Source organism: Trichechus manatus, unplaced genomic scaffold (genome assembly GCF_000243295.1).
Source record: "Trichechus manatus latirostris isolate Lorelei unplaced genomic scaffold, TriManLat1.0 scaffold00196, whole genome shotgun sequence".
NCBI lineage: Eukaryota > Metazoa > Chordata > Mammalia > Sirenia > Trichechidae > Trichechus > Trichechus manatus.
In genome coordinates, this window is record NW_004444132.1 from 4,053,725 (window position 1) to 4,071,004 (window position 17,280).

At 34.5% G+C, this 17,280-nt stretch overlaps 1 protein-coding gene across 1 annotated transcript in view; it reads right to left on the minus strand.

Annotated features, from left to right (window-relative positions):
- The window catches only part of MDGA2 (MAM domain containing glycosylphosphatidylinositol anchor 2), a 560,321-nt gene that overhangs the window by 358,849 nt on the left and 184,192 nt on the right, over nt 1–17,280 (minus strand). The window contains exon 4 of the mRNA XM_004387883.3: nt 4,113–4,245. Coding sequence (XP_004387940.1) covers nt 4,113–4,143 — 31 coding nt within the window. The 5' untranslated portion in view covers nt 4,144–4,245. The remainder of the gene's footprint in view (nt 1–4,112; nt 4,246–17,280) is intronic.

A 17,280-nucleotide genomic window follows, 5' to 3' on the forward strand; every position in this document is an offset into this window, starting at 1 on the left:
TCAGTATTCTTCATGATTGCGTAGCATTCCATTGTATGTATGCATCACATTTTGCTTATCCATTCATCCACTGATGGGCACTTAGGTTGTTTCCATTTTTTGTTATTGTCAATCGTGCTGCAATGAGCATAAGTATGCATATGTCTGTTTGTATCACTTCTATTAGGTCTCTAGGGTACATATCTAGGAGTGGGATTGCTGGATCATAAGTTAGTTATATTTCTAGTTTTTCGAGGAAGTGCCATACTGTTTTCCATAGTGGCTGTACTATCTTACAGTCCCACCAGCAGTGGATAAGGGTTCCAATCTCCTCACATGCTCGCCAGCATTTGTTATTTTATGTTTTTTTCAATCAGTGTCATTTTAGCAGGGAACAAAGACTACATTTTATTATTATTTAAAACAATTGTTTAAGCCTGTTAAAAATGTACACATTGCCAGGCCATCCCCCAGAAAGTCTAATTTAGCAAGTATGGGATGGGCCCAGGAAACCGTACTCCATTATGGGATTGTTCTGCTGCAAATATTTTTAGGACCCTTTCCCCCAGCAGACACTGTGTCCATCTTAACTTGGTGTATCATTTGGGCATTATATAAATAAGGTTAATAGTTGGATTGCAATTTAAAAGTTTATTTGACTGTAAGAAAGCAAATCGAACCTGTTGTCATAAAGTCGATTCCAACTCATGGCAACCCCAGGTGTGAAGACTAGAACTGCACTCCGTAGGACTTTCAAAACTGTGACCTTTCATGGCAGATCACCAGGTCTTTCTTCTGAGGTGCCTCTAGGTGGGTTTGAACTGCTGACATTTCTGTTAGTTGTCAAGCACTTAACCGTTTATGCCACCCAGGGACTATATTTGACTATAGAGATGTAGAAAACAAATTTTGTCTATACCAAAAGGACATTTATTAGTCAATTACTTGACTTCCATTAAAAAAAAAAATCTTCAAGATAAGTTAACACTTTTATAAATATATTGGTTTACAGAGGAGGTTAGTCAAAACATATTACAGTATTTATAGTAGATATTCTCCCCCTTGGTAAAGTAACCATTTTCCTTGACATTTTGCAAACTAAGAGATAAAAATAGAAGAACTATACCTATGTCGCTTAGAGATTCACAGGAGTGAGAATGATGAACAGCACCAGACTCTCACGCCAATGTTAGAACAGCAATCAACTAGCCTATATTCATCTATTTTCATTTTATAGATCTGTTCACATGAAGGTTTTCAAAGCTTAATTTATTCCTGCTGTACTTTGAGAGCAACCTCAATGAATCCATCTATTTGAAGTTCACAAACTCTTCCAACTCTGAGCACAACCAGATGGGGAAAGTGCTGAAGCAAACCTGGTTTGCATATTTAAAGTACCAAGCATGTGGTGTGCCTGATTATAGATACTGAAGAGTCAACCAAGGTACTTGCTTATATTTTTAAACTCAATTCTTTGCCATAACTTTAATGTTCACATTGTAGTGCACCGCAATATAAAATGTTCGTGAAATAATTTATAAAGGAGAATAATAGGTTATTTTGTTTGTTCAGTCTAGATGTACAATAGTTTAATTGGGGAAAAAAATGGGATAAAAAGCTGAAAGATTAAACAAAACATATATCTACAGTACTTTTGTGCCCTCCATAGAATAGGTAGTCAAGTTTCTATGTTCTGAGCTGGCAAATGTTAAAAAGCATCACAGAAATAAAGTCATCAAGCTGCTTTTTAAGAGACTTTAGGAGTTGGAAACTCTATTACCTGTTTTGGTAATGTTCCTGTTTAGGCTATATGGTAAGATGTTTGTATTTATTTCTAATAAAATACTCTAAGATTCATGTTCATTTTCTCTAGCTCCAAGAAAATTAACAACATCTGTTCAATTTCCTGGTTAAAATAACTCTTCAAACACTGTCCTCACCCCCTTATTAGCTGTGGGACATTGGGGAATAATAAAGCCACATTCCTGCCACATAAAAATATTAATTTAATTCCTGCAGCATAAACATATTAATTTAATTCCTGCAGCATAAAAATATTAATTGCATTTTTTGGTCTTTAAAGTATTTCTCTGTATGTTAATTTAGTTTAGGCTCTATCCAACCCAACGGGGATATTTTAATCTCTATAGGCCAATTTGGTATTTGTCAGATGATAGAAAAAGAGACGATAAAGAAACATCTACCTGCTTAACTCCCATTACTTATAAAGATAAACCGAGATAATAAACCCTTTAAAAATTAATAAAGCATTCAAGTGCAAGGGGTTGTATCATAAATAATAATATATCCACTATTTTGTTCTTTCTTCCTCAAAATTCCACTGCAATGCCCTTACCCATTCCCATGGGACCTGCTTCCATTTTATTTTTAATTTTTCTCTCTGGTTGATTTGTATTTTAAAAATATATTAAAGAAACTAAGAAAAAAAATAGTTACAATATTTCACAATATGTTTTCTGCCAAGTAGAACAACATAATTATATCCAGTTCTTATATGTTAATCTCTTATTTGTATTTCTCAATATCCTATTTCCTTTTTTAAATATGATGAGATTATTAAGTTTTATAAGTCTTAGAACTACTAAGGTTTTATATACTTTTTTTTCTGCAACATAATTTCTTTCAAGTCTTTCTCATCTTTAATCATACAGTTTATTTTCTCTGTCACAGTCTTTTGAATTTTCCTCTATGACTCTCATCTGGTGCACGATAGAGACTTTTCTCTAGTTTAAGGCAACTTAAATCTTAGCCAATATCCCTATGCCTATCACTGTTGACACATAATAAACCAAGCCAAACTCATTGCTGTCAAGTCAATTCTGACTCATAGAGACCCTCTAGGACACAATAGAACTGTCCCATAGGTTTCCAAGGAACAGCTGGTAGATTTGAAGTGCCGACTTTTTAGTTAGCAGCCAACCTCTGAACCATTGTGCTACCAGCACTCCTGACACATAATAGGGGCCCAATAAATCTCTGATGAATAAATGATGGATCAATACAAGAATGAGTAGCAAGTCAACGAAGCATGATTCATCCCACATGAGTATTTTATCTTCCGATAAACTCCTAGGTTTAATCTTTTCACCAAATGAGCTAGTTCAAGTTGCTGACCAGCTCTTTCTCGGAGGCTGTAATTAAGTGTGAATAATTAAGGTACTCCGTTCTATATGCTTTTTGTATTTCCACTCATTTAATCGTTCCTAAATGTTATGAGTTTTTGAGGAAACTAAGGCATGCTCACCATGATCTAAGAGGTTAGTAAGAGGCAAACACCAAAATCCAAATGCGAGAACACCAATGCTCACGCTTTTTAGAAGGATTTATTAATGTGTAACAAATCATTAAAGGATTCTTTAGTTTACTACAATTATTTAAAAGTAACATTGGAAATTTATATTTTTCAAAAGCCGTTGAAATTCTAATTTATTAAGGTGATTATATATCATAATCATATTAAAGACAGTTCGTTCCCATGCACCATCTTTCCCTTTCTGTCTCTGTCCCTCTGTCTCTGTCTCTGTCTCTCTCCACTCTACCCACTTTTTGGTCTTTTCCTTTAGCAATTTCTTCTTAATGTTTTCGGTTCTTCTGTGGTCTATATTACTAAACACAGGATGACTTCATTTAAGCTGCAGTCTTGCTAATGTTTTGACATTTTCTACAAAAATACTTCCCTAAAAACACCTACCTGAAATTACCAATTAGTTTTCTTTACTTGAAACAGAATAAAAAGGGTTCTTTTATTTGGCTTTGGAATCACATAACACATTTAGCAACTTAGAGCATGAATTTTTAAATGCAGAATCTTTAATATTTCTCAGAAATCTGTTTGAATAGGATGTAGGCTTGCTTGTGATGTTTATTACTACAATATTTTAAGTAACTATAATTTTGTATGCCATATACACATTACATGGGGTATACTGCAGTTAAATTTTCCTGTATGCATTTACCAAGAGTTTTTCAGATGTCCTAGAATTTTTTTGAAAAAAATTGTGCCTTGTTCCTACATATGCTATATAAATCATTTGGTCTATTAGAAGGTTAAAGAGCTTTTTTCAACATTAATTGGGGATAAAAGACATATAAATACAGAGATGCTTCCATACCTGTTTTATTCGAAAGTCTAAATGACACCATCTTATCAGGAATATTACATACATTCCTCACTGAAGCAATGCAGCTATAATTAGCATAGTCCTGAGGTCGAAGGTTCTTTAGTTTTAAGATCTTTGTTTCACCCTGAAAATGTAGAAAAGGACATTAAAAAAAGACAAAAGTAACTAGAAAGAATGCATGAATTGAGGCATTATATACTATTATCACAATATGGCAGATTGCTTTATCTTTTTAAGGAAAATGTCCTAAATTCCAAAAAACTGCATTTTTAGGAAATGCTATAAGATACCCAGAGAAAATATTTCTGACAAAAACTAGCAGACCACAATGAAAATTCATAATGTTTTCTTTGCAAACTAGCTTCCTAGGGGGAAAAAATCTATTTCTGGTGGTAGTTATGCAAATTACTATGCAAAGTTTAGAACAGTGTACTTAATAATGGAGTTTATTCAACAAACACTACAATCCATACAGACTTCAACATGAAATGTTATGAAAGAAAAAGGTTCTATAGAAGAGTCTATTAATGAACACTATCGGTAGAACAAAGTTAATGAAGTAAATCTAATAACGGATGATTAAATGTATACACGTAAATAGTTTTTGTATAGGAAGCAATGATAGATAGCAGACCTAAAACTGAGTGAAAGAAGGATTTATAAGTTTTTCTATTATTATTGTTCTTGTTATTTTATGCCCAGGAGTTCAAGTCCTAGGTCTTCCAGGTAAACCTGTATATATTTGTAGATAGACCTAAATCAGGCAAGTGGCTAGAGTACCTACGAACTTTTTTTTAAGCCAGGCAACACCATATAAAACCATTAGGTTGAAATTGTTCAAAGAGTAAAAAATAAAAAAAAAGAAAGAAAGAAATGACAACGACACCAGAATTAACCCTTCCGCTCAATTCAAAGTAGTTCCCTGGGATTTCTTTGCCTTCTAAAGTCATCAGTGCATTTTTCTCAAACCAGTTTCTCTCATAAATAACTTCATTGTGGTGATGGTAAAATCAGTCTCAATGGTCTCGTATTTGGTATAGCAATTTTAATAATTTTTTCCCCAGATAATATTTGTATGGGACAGTACGTTGCCTTTATTTTACTGAGTAACATCAATCAAGGGGACCCTGGTGGTACAATGGTTAAAGAGCTCGGCTGTTAACTGAAAGGTTGGCCGTTGAAACTCAGCCAGTGGCCCTGTGGGAGAACGATCTGGTGGTAATCTGCTCCTGGTAAAGATTACAATTTAGAAAAATCTATGGGCAGTTCTACTCTGTCATTTGGGGTCTCTCTGAGTCGAAATCGACCCAATGGCACCTAATGACAACAACAACATCAGTCAAGCCCTAGGAATTGCAATACTTTCATACACTATTTTGAAGTTAGGACACTTAGTGACTTGATATATATAGTCCCTGCCTGTTTATTTGCCAAAAAGCTTGCCCAGACATAGAGGTACAGAGTTTTTCAAATAGACTGTAATGCAATTGACAAAAATATGTGTCAAATGCTTCCCTAGTTCAATGTGCATGGGTACTGTGGCTATAGTTCCTTTCATCCACTGTTAAAATTCAGTCTTAAATCAGTCACACTTTTCACATTTTCCTCAGCGGGATGAACAACCATCTTTGATCTTTAGATTTTTCTTTTGAAAAGGCACTGTATTTTTTTCTACACAAACAAATGCAAAAATACCCTCACAAATTTACACAATCTCCATGTAATTCTATAACTTAATATTTAAAACACGTTTTCAGTGTATCACAAAGTTCTCAAATATATTAACTATACAGAATGCCTAGAAAAGTGTGCTTATTTAGAAACCATAGATTGAAAAAAAAAAATGTTAGAACCAGTTGACTCAAATAATTGTTTTCTTATTTTTAAAATTTTTTATTCCTCCTTACTCTGTGATTGTTTTTGCTCAGATTCCTTTTCTTGTCTTTCTCCTTAACATTTAACTATTGTCATTCCTTCGGACTCTGTTTCTCCCACAGTTAATCTCACTTTAAACAATTTCCAGGTGTGATCTTATCCTTGTTGATGAATTTCTACTACAAGCTCTATTTCTCTGGCCCCCATGTCTATATCCCTACCCTAGGATTCTCCCTTAAGCTTCAGGTACCTAAACGAAATTTTTACCTCAACATGTCCATTTCGATGCCTCACAGACACTTAAAACTCAGTACGTTCTAAACAGAAATTCAACTCTACTCCTCTAAACCTATACTTCCTTGTTTAGTAACAAGAATCTTAAACTTTCAAAATAACTTTTCATTCATACATTCACTATTACCCACTCACCTAGATCCTTTTATTGCACTTTAAACATATTTATCCTTTACCATTTTTTAAAGTAATGCTCTCAATCCTACATTCAGCTGAAAAACTTCTGAATGTGCTTAGCATGCCTTAATGATGTAAACAAGCATAATGAGACACACTATGACTAGGAATTTTTTGTAATACACAAACTGAACATGCCATCTCTGCATAAATCACACATAGAACTTGCTATTGTTCTTAAAAATAAACAGAAAACTATTAACATGACTCTCAATCCTATATGATCTACATTCTTCTTGCCTCCTCAGTCGTATTTCATTTTTTTACAGCCGTTTACACATTCAGCGTTCTCCTGCCATAGACCCTTTGCACATGTCTGGCTCTTCGTTTCTCTATGCCTAATCGACAATATTATTCTTTGGTTCTCAATACTTCTAGCTTCCGTAGGTAAGCCTTTCCTCACTTTCTGAAGTAGGAGGAATCCCCATTTTGTGAGATCTGCTTGTGTATCTTCATAACAGTTTAATATTTACATTTATTTTGGTAATGGTTATTTTCTGCAAGGCTCCTCCCCTTGCCAGTAAGTATCTAGAAGGTAGGGATTATATCCATCCTGCTCTCAGCATTATATCCCAGGACCTAGCACAGAACCTATCATAGAGGACAAATGTTGTAATGAATAATTTTTTTTAAATTAAAGGTACTATAATTACTTATCTTTCCCTATCCATGGCTTTGCTTTATACATATTTATTTCTCCAGAATTCACTACCTGCTTGGTACATGGTGTGAACTCAATAGATGTTAAATAAATGAAATATAATCAGAGAGTAAATGTACTTAGAGAAAATTGTCCAGATATATTACAGATACTCAATAGATATTGAGGTACATAATAAAAAAGAAAGAGGACCTATTTCTCTCATAATAATTTATCTAGATTACACTTTCTGTTTTGAGGGAAATTTGCAATGAAGACAAAACATCGGAATCAGCAAAAATTGGATCTTACCACAAGACATAAAAAATTTAAATGAAAATGAACAAAAATATAAATGAACATGATATATATAATCAGTAACAAGTAAAAAAAACAAAGTTGCTACTGAGTCAATTCTGACCTATGGCAACCTCATACCTCATGTGTATCAGAGTAGAAATGTCCTCCACAGGGTCTTCATAGGCTAATTTTTCAGAAGTAAATTGCCAGGCCTTTCCAGGCATCTCTGGGTGGACTTGGATCTCCAACCTTTCAGTTGGCAGCCCAGAGAATGAACTTCCGATCTTGGGCTTGCCAGTTTCTGCAGCTGTGTGACTTGGGAGAGGCCTCCACCCTGATCCACGGACTCAGGACGTTCTAGCCTCTACAATCTCGTGAGCTGTTTCCTTGATATAATCTCTCTCTATAAATTTATATATATACAGTATATGCTTGAAATTTGATCTTTCACACCTAACATATCTCCCAAGAAAAGTTTTCATAGTTTATGATAATGACTTAAAAAATAAAAAAGTACAGTAAACATAAAATCTATTAAAATTGATTTCTTCATTCCTTCTCACTAGGCACTCTGTACTTTGCTTATGTCTCCTATATTTCTTGTTTCATCCCCATTACTTTTTCATTTTCTGCTCTCTGTATAAAATTTGTCCCATTAGTAATCAATTGGAAACTGTCTGATTCTTTCTCTGTAATTCTCCTATATTTAAAAGAATATTTCTCTTTACTTATATTACATGGCACATTGCCAACTACCCTACTCTTCCCTCTTCCTTGTAAAAAATAAAAATTATATCAGGGAAAATATTTTTAAATGCTATGTTGGCCATGTCACCTCTTGTCTACTAGTTTTTTTAATGAAATATCAAGTTGCTTGACAAACATAAAACTCATCTTTAATATTAGAAGGTGGGACAGGCATTGGTGTAGGTGACATACTCCTGTTCTGTTTCTTGATCTTCATACTTTTAAGAGGGGTATGATCCCTTTGTAAAAAATCATCAGGATGTGCACTTATGGTTTATATACTTTTCTATGTGTCTGTTACACATCAATAAAATTCACTATAGCCTTATTTCAATGAACAGATAATCAGAGCATAGTCTGTGCCAAGTAATTTCCAAATGCTGGAAACAGTAGGAAAGACACAGAGCTTAGTATTTAAGGCAATAAATATTTAAACAAATACAGAAGATGGTTTTAAAGAGTATTGATTGCCATCAAGTAAATGAAACTAGGTAATGTGATAGAGACGGGGATGTGATAAGATATTTTGGATGGGGTAGCAATAAGGGCATCTCTAAAGAGGTCATATTTGAGTTGAAGTTTGAATATCTAGAATGATATTTGAGGGAGGAGTGATATAGGCAGAGGAAATCACAACTGAGGAGACCCTGATGCAGTGCTATGTTTGCTCTGTTGGAGGGATGGATAGAAAATCAGTATGACTGGAATTTAGAGCAAGGAACATCATGGAATGAGATACATTTCAGAGGCTAGAAGATACCAAATTAGGTGGGCATGGCAGTGGGTTTATTCTAACTCTACTTATACTGTGCTTCAGTGCACTAATCTCATATATCTGATTTTTTCATCAAGACTTGCCTTCCCATTTTGGAAAATATTTTAAGCATGAATTCTACCCATCACGACTGTATTCCTCCGAACAAAACAGCCCCTCCAGTCTTTTTGAACATTACTTCCCAGCCATTATTTCAAGGAAGAGGTTTCAAAGTACATGCTCTTTTCTGTGAGCCACTCTGTAAGAGTGTTTATTTCCTACATGTTTACTTTTATCTTCTGAGTTAATATCATTTGTCTACTTGTATCAGTAGTAATTATGTATATGTTTACACCTACTCCTCACTTATTGACTATCTCAATATTTGACATTTCGTATTTGTGACAACAGTAAAAAATCTACTATCCAACCATTTTGCACATTAATGACATACATCTGGCAGTAACAAACACCAAGGTGTGACGTGAGAGTAATACTGGCTGTGGTGGTTAAGGTTATGTGTCCGCTTGGCTGGGCCATGATTCTCAGTAGTTTGGCCGTTATGTAATGATGTGATCTGGCACTTCTGTACTGATGTAGTCATTTTCCATTTTATGATCGGATGTGGTTATTCTCCCTTTGCATAATGCCCATTTCACACCATGACCTTATCTTTGGAACATAACCATGCTGATAAATAAGGAGTAGGTGTATATATTTTCTGTCACTTACATGTATATATTGGCCTTTGTCCTGCTTTTTCCATTATATGAGATGATGACACATTAACTTCCAACCTTGACCATTTATGCTGGGTTCTATATGTTGTCCACTTAGTAAATATTGCCAATTAGAATAGAATAGTCAACTCATTGTCTTGCACATAATGAGTTTTTAGTAAACATCTTTGAATCATATTAATTCTTATACTAATAATAAGAATTAAAGGATTCTTACAATTATGGAATAGCTCTGGTGGCACAGTGGTTAAAAGCTCAGCTGTTAACCAAAATGTCAGAGCCTGAATCCACCAGCTGCTCCTTGGAAACTCTATGGGGCAGTTCCACTCTGTCCTATAGGGTCCCTATGAGTCTGAATTGACTTGACAGCATTGGGTATTATTATGGTAGGATGCATGATATATTTATAAAACTGAGTTAGGGGCCACCCACAAAAACAATGAACAGTTCATTATTGACAAGTGAATGTAAAAGGGAAATAAGCCCCAAGAGAAATATTTAATACAATCAAGTACATTTGAATCAATAACCAAGAAACTCTGGCCATGAAAACACAGAGGACACTTTTTGTAATGAATAGTATTCTTAAAATGTTTATATATCTAAGTTTGTAATGTCAGAAATACTGCTGGTGTTTATGTTATCTAAGAGTAAAGACTATAAAATGGGTAATAATATTGGCATTTTAAGGATTAAAAAGAGGATTTAAGATAACCTTTGAGATGATTCCCACTCTTTAAAGACTAAGTATAACCCATTAAATACAAGGGTTTGCACACTGCACATTCTAGTTAATTCTTATGAAAAGCAGAATAGCAAAATGGGCCCCTGAGAAAGACTGATCACAAAGAAAAGATAGAATCTTTACTGTGAGCTTTACATCCACAATTTCCCTATGGTTCATCCATCATGGGTTTGTAGAGTTGTTCTGGATACTCTGTGGTGGGCAGACATTCTCTGGATGTTATTGCTAACATGATTGCTGCTTGCAGTCAGACAACAATTTACAGAGAGGTGTGAACCTATAAGACTATGTGAATTTGTCTTCTAGGTTAATCTACACAATTAATGTATATACCATGTCAAAGACGAAGATGGGTCACTACAGACTAGACTGTTGAAAGATGACAAAATCTTTAAAGTTTGGCCATTTTTTCTGGTTGTCTGGAGCAAGAATTGGTATGTGTGAGGAAGAGTGGACCCCAAAGCTTGGAAGGTAAACTGGGATTATATTGTGGAAGGATTTGAATGATAGACCATATGTATGCTTATTTTTTAATGTTAGAAAATTAAATCCATTTTAAGCATATTATGTTGTGCTATTCAATAAGAACATCGTTTTTAATAAAATTGTTTCTAAGATAATGAGATATATTTATCCCACATGCCCTTTCATATTAAGTTATTAACTACATCAGTTTGAATTGAGTTTTTATTTCACTATCTTGTTGAATGATAAAATCAAAGTAATATAATAAAGCATTTATAAATGTTAAACTCTAAATCATTATACATGTAGATTTTACAGATAATGTTGTCAGAATGAAATTAGCCTGTGTTTCTGAGACTAATAATGAATTTATAAACACAATACAATAAGTCCAAGAGGAATAATTATGCTTTTCATACTTCCACTCAATACTGATAGATATAGGTTAGCATACATTGTTTTTTTAAAAATAAGTTTGTAACAAATTAGTCACTAGAGTTTAACAAAAATGAGTGAATTGAAAGGTTTTATTTTTTACTGATATCTGAGGATCAGATAAACAGCTAAAATAAATATTAAAAGAATGTTTCACTTTATTTTATAAGTAAACCAGAAATACTGCTTGACTATGGTATTATTGTATCACTAGAAAAATGTCAACATTGGGAAGGATCACTGAATAATATATAGAATACCTTCTGTTTCCTTTTTTTTCAATAAATAGGTTTAACTGAAGAATGTAATCAATGTTACAGAATTTTAATTGTTGAATTGATATATGTTTTGCTGTGTATATTTTTACCAAAAAAAGTAAGGAAAATTTTTTTTTAAAGTTTAAATATAAGAATTTCAAATAATTTTTTAAAAGTTCAAGAAACATGTCCTCAAACTTTACAAATTACACATACACTTGCTATTTTTCTAGAACTTTTGTAAAGACGTTTGTGACATCATCTTGTGTATTGTAATTAAACCATCTAATTATAAGACTGAACATATTTACATCAATTACATAATTAGTTACAATTAGGCTAATTAGACTAATTATACAATTAGACAATCAACTCAAAATTCCTTTTAACAAATCATGGAAATTTATATGCAAAAAACTTCCCAGCTTCACAGAATACTAAATTTATAAGATCAACAAAATAAAAGTAATATGTTAAAGCATTTATAATTGGTAAAATATAAATCACTAAATATGTATGTATAAAATATGTATATATATTTACGCATTTGCGTACATGCCATTTGATAGCACATATGTAATACACATATATGTATATATGTACACACGTACACATATATGTATACACATTGTCTTTTGATAGCCTCTGTTTTGTTATATATTATGCTATACCTTAGAAAAATCTGGATATTGGAAGCTGTTGAGTGAGAGGAAGAGGGTCAGCCCAGAAGCTTTGACCATTTCTTCAATTTTATGAGTTAATTAAATAGCTAAAATTCAAATTTTTCCATTAATTCTACCTGTTATTTTCTGTATTCCTTTAACATTCTAGTCTATATTGACTCCTCCCCCTCTTTGAGATGGTATATATTAATCTTACCTATTAACCTAGGAGACAAATTCATATGGGTCTTGTAGGTTCACACTTCTTATGAAATTGTTGTCTGATTGCAAGTAGCAATCATCTTAGTAATAACATCCAGGGAATGTCTGCCCACCACAGAGTATCCAGAATAACTCTACAAACTTGTGATAGCTGAACCATAGGGAAATGGTGGATCTAAAGCTCACAGTAAAGGTTCTATCCTTTCTTTCTGGACAGTCTTTCTCATGGGCCCATTTATCTACTCTGTAGTGCATAAGAATTAACTAGAATGTGCAATATGCAAACCATTGTATATAATGGGTCATACTTGTTAGTCTTTAAAGAGTGGAAATCATCACAAAGGTATCTTGAATTCTCGTTTTAATTCCTAAAATGTCAATATCATTACTCATGTTACATTCTTTGTTATGTTAATGAGGCCATATCAGTGTTGGGTATGTCTTAAATCTATCAGTTTTGAGATATAAAAGAGATGATTAGGCACAGAAGGGAAGAAGTATCACTGGGGGAAAGACAGATGCCACATGGAGATCTCCATGGAATGCTGAGAAGAAAGTTACAGAAGCTAGACAAGGATTTTCCCGTAGGGCAGACAGAGAGAACTTTCCCTTAGAGCTAGTACCCTGAAATCAGACTTCTAGCCTTCTCAGCTTTTGTTAAAGAGATTAAGCCTGTGACTGATGGATGGATTCAAGCACTACAGCAAAAAGGGACAGAGATAGTAAAAAATGAAACAAAGCTGTCTGCTTCATGGAATTTGTCATGGTTTGAATTATGTCCCCCAAAAAATGTATCAGTTTGGCTGGGCCCTGATTCCTGGTACTGTGTGATTTTCCTCTATGTTGTAAACCTGCCTTTATGATGTTAATGAGGGAGGATGGGTGGCAGTTGTGTTAGTAAGGCAGGACCTGATCTACAAGACTGGATTGTGTCCTGAGGCAATCTCTTGAGATATAAAAGACAGAAATGAGCAGTGAGACAGGGGGACCTCATACCATCAAGAAAGCAGTGCTGGGAGCAGAGCGCGTCCTTTGGACCGGGGTCCCTGCGCAGAGAAGCTCCTAGTCCGGGGGAACACTAATGAGAAGGCCGACAGAGAGAAAAAGCCTTTCCCTGGAGCTGACACCCTGAATCTGGACTTTTAGCCTACTTTGATTGTGAGGAAATAAACTTCTCTTCGTTAAAACCATCGACTTGTGGTATTTCTGTTATGGCAGCACTAGATGACTAAGACAGAATTCTACAGGCAGGAGACAGGTTAATGAAGCAACTGGTTGCAAACATCTGTTGTCCTCCAAGAAAAGGAAGGCTCCATCCTGGAAACAGTTCAGACAACAGCAGAACTGTTGGACAGCCCATGGCAGGCAGAACTGCCTCCATTTCAAAGGATGAAATCACAGCCTCAATTTCAAAGAATGGAAAAACTACCTCCTAACTTTCAAATAGTCAGACCTCCACGGCCTATATTCTGGAGTGTGGGGCTGCTGTTCAGGTAGGTCAAGAAGATACGGCCTTGGCCCAAAACTTAGGGAGCAGGGCTGCCACGCTCAAGGGCCAGGAGGACAAAGATGCCCCAGGCCCAGGGAGTGGGATTGCCACTCAGATGGACTAGGAGAATGGGGCCGCCCAAACTTGAGGTAGCACTGCTACTGTCCAGGTGAGCCTGGAAGGTGGGCTGGCTCCCAGGGCCAAGGGGCCTCCACCCAGAATCTGGAGATCATGGCCAATACCTACAATCTGGAGGGCAGGACTATTGCTCAGATGATTCTGGAGAACAAAGGATTGTTTTTAAGCCTTGAAAGTTAATAAAATTCACTCTGTTCATTTGTGGGCTTGCTTGGTATCCATGATTTCTCTCATTTGTAACAGAAATGTCTACCCCGTGTTTGTTCCACCAGTGTACTTTGGAAGAAGATAGCCTTTATTCCGGGTTTCACAGGTTCATAAATGGGAAGAAATTTTGCCCCAGACGAAACATGCCCAAAGTCCCGCCCATATTTAATTTAATGAGCCAGAAGATGAGATCCTAGATTTAGTGTTTATGCTGGAAGGGGATAAGATTTTTGGGTGTGGTATTGGCTTAAAGACAGATGTATAGACCAATGGTAAAGAATAAAAAGTTTAGGAATAGACTCTAATATATATGGCCAATTGATTTTAAAGATGAGTGTCAAGACAATTCACTGGAGAAAGAACATTCTAAAGAATGAAAATAGTAACAGGTGCTTGAAAAAATTGATATCCACTTGTAAAAAATAAACTTCAAACATTCCCTCACTTCATAAACAAAAATTAACTCAAAATGGAAAATGTAAATGTGTTGGTAAGTATAAATGGATATCAATTGTTCAAAAGAATACAATGAAATATCCTGTGAATGTTAAAATATATTTAGAATTAAAGTATATTATAAAAACAGTATTCTCAGCTTCTCAGCATTTATCTTTATTGAGGAAGTAGTGAAATAGTAATCAAGGATGCAGGTTGTAATTTCTAGGATGAACAACAAATAATACTATGATAATATAAAACTTCCAGTTAAATTGAAGAGAAAGTGGTATAATTAAAAGTATTTGATAAAACCAAAACAAAGTAAGAGAGTAGTAAAATAAAACAGATGGATCATATGAAAAAAACTTGTCTTATGGATGTATCAGTGATCAGATTAAATGCACTAAAGTCTAAAATTGACTCACTGGATTAAAAAAAAGAAAAAGAAATTATATGGCGCTTACAAGTGACATGTCCTAAATATAAAGACACAGAAAGCTTGACAGTAAAAATATAGAAAAATATTTACAATAAAAAGAACCAAAACCACACTAACCAAAAGAAAATTGTTGTAGCTAAATTAACGACTAAGCAGACATAAGGCAAAAATCACCGACAGAAGAGGGGACATTTCTTAATAATAATCTACCAGGAAGATAAAATGTCTAGAAGATAATCTACTAGGATAATCCACCAGGATTATATAATAATTCTAAATCATTTTGTACTAATAATATATTTTCAAAATATATAAAGCAAAAGTCGATAGAAATAAAAGGAGAAATAGACAAATCTACAGCTATAGTCATAGAATTTAACCTTTCTCAGAAGCTTTTAGAAGAGCAGAAAATATTTAAAAAGATATGAAAAACACAATTAACTAACTTGGTCTAACTGACACATACGATGGCACCCTGGTGGCACAGTGGTTAAGGGCTACGGCTGCTAACCAAAAGGTCGGCATTTCAAATCTACCAGTTGCTCCTCGGAAACCCTATGGGACAGTTCTACTCAGTCCTATAGTGTCACTGTGAGTCGGAATCAACTCAATTGCAAAGTGTTTGGTTTTGGTTTGGCTCCCTAACAATGCACATTCTTTCAGGTGCTCATGAATCATTTATGAAAACAGACCATAGGCTAGGCAGAATGCAAGTTTCATTGAATTTCTAAAGACTTAAATTATTTAAAGTATGCTTCTGTCACAGTGGAATTAGACTAGAAATCAATTAAAATTATAATAGAAAATCACCAACAGTTTGGAAATTAAATACATTAGTATGGATTCAATTACAACAGTGTTCTCATTCACAATTCAATATGCTTTCTTTAGTGGGTAAAGACAGGTGGAATTACAGAGAGTGCTTAAAGAGTTACTGGTAACCTGGAGTCAATTTTAATTATTCTATAGCTAATAATCAAGGCATCTCCATGGAAGTTACTGGTCTAATATTTAACACATATTTACTGAGAATCTGCCATGTGTTAGGCATTGTTCCAGCTGTTAAACAGACAGATTAAGTCTCTATATTCAGTGAGTTTATATTTCAGTGAACACACAAAGATGATAATTTGGTAGTTTTAGCACTCTGAGAAAATAAATAAATAAAACTGGGTATTGGGGAAGAGTAACTATGGAAGAGAAGACATGTTACTTCAGATAGATTTTCAGGGATGGCCTCTTGGAGATAAGCGTCCTCAGTGTTAAGAAGACATTTGGCATATTATTTAGATAAAGAGCATTCTATATGGAGGAATCAAGAAAATACAGACTCTAGACACAGACAAGCTTGGTCTGTCTAGGGATGATGCGATAGGAAACAGTAAATGAGGTATAGAAGATTAGTTAAGAGAACAAGGCAGAGTGAGGTCAACCATGCTCTGGTAGGCCACAGTACATTATTTGGATTTATTCTAATTATTGGAAAGCCACTGGAGGCATTTCAACAGGATAAAGATTTAATCACATTTGTGATTATGATCACTCTGGATGTTTGGTATTTTCTGTAGTAAAAGAAGACAACCAGTTTGGAGCCTATTGCCATATTCCATGGAGAGATAATGGAAGCCATGTGATATGGCTGGATGTGTGTATATTAGGCCCTTATGCAGTACACCAACGCATGTTCTATGTAGAAAAACCATTGCTGGTATCTCTTCTATGAAAAACTCAACATTTTTTATGACTGTAAGAACTAAATTCACCATGTGTGGATGTTTGAGTGTTCCTATCAGTTTCATCTACACAATATATTTAATATTAGCAAATTAAGCACATATATAATATAAAGGAGCCTTGATGGTGCAGGGGTTAAGAGCTTGGCTGCTAATCAAAAAGGTCAGCAGTTCAAATATACCAGGCAGTCTCTGGAAACCCTATGGCGAGTTCTACTCTGTCCTACAGGGTTGCTATGAGTCGGAATTGTCTGGATGGCAATGAGTTTTTTGGTTTTTTATAATAAAAAAGTACTTAAGCATTTGTTGTTCTAACATGACTTTTAGGACAACACAAATACATAACGAGTTCAAAGGATAAATATGCATTTCTTGCTCTAACATGACTTTTAGGACAATACA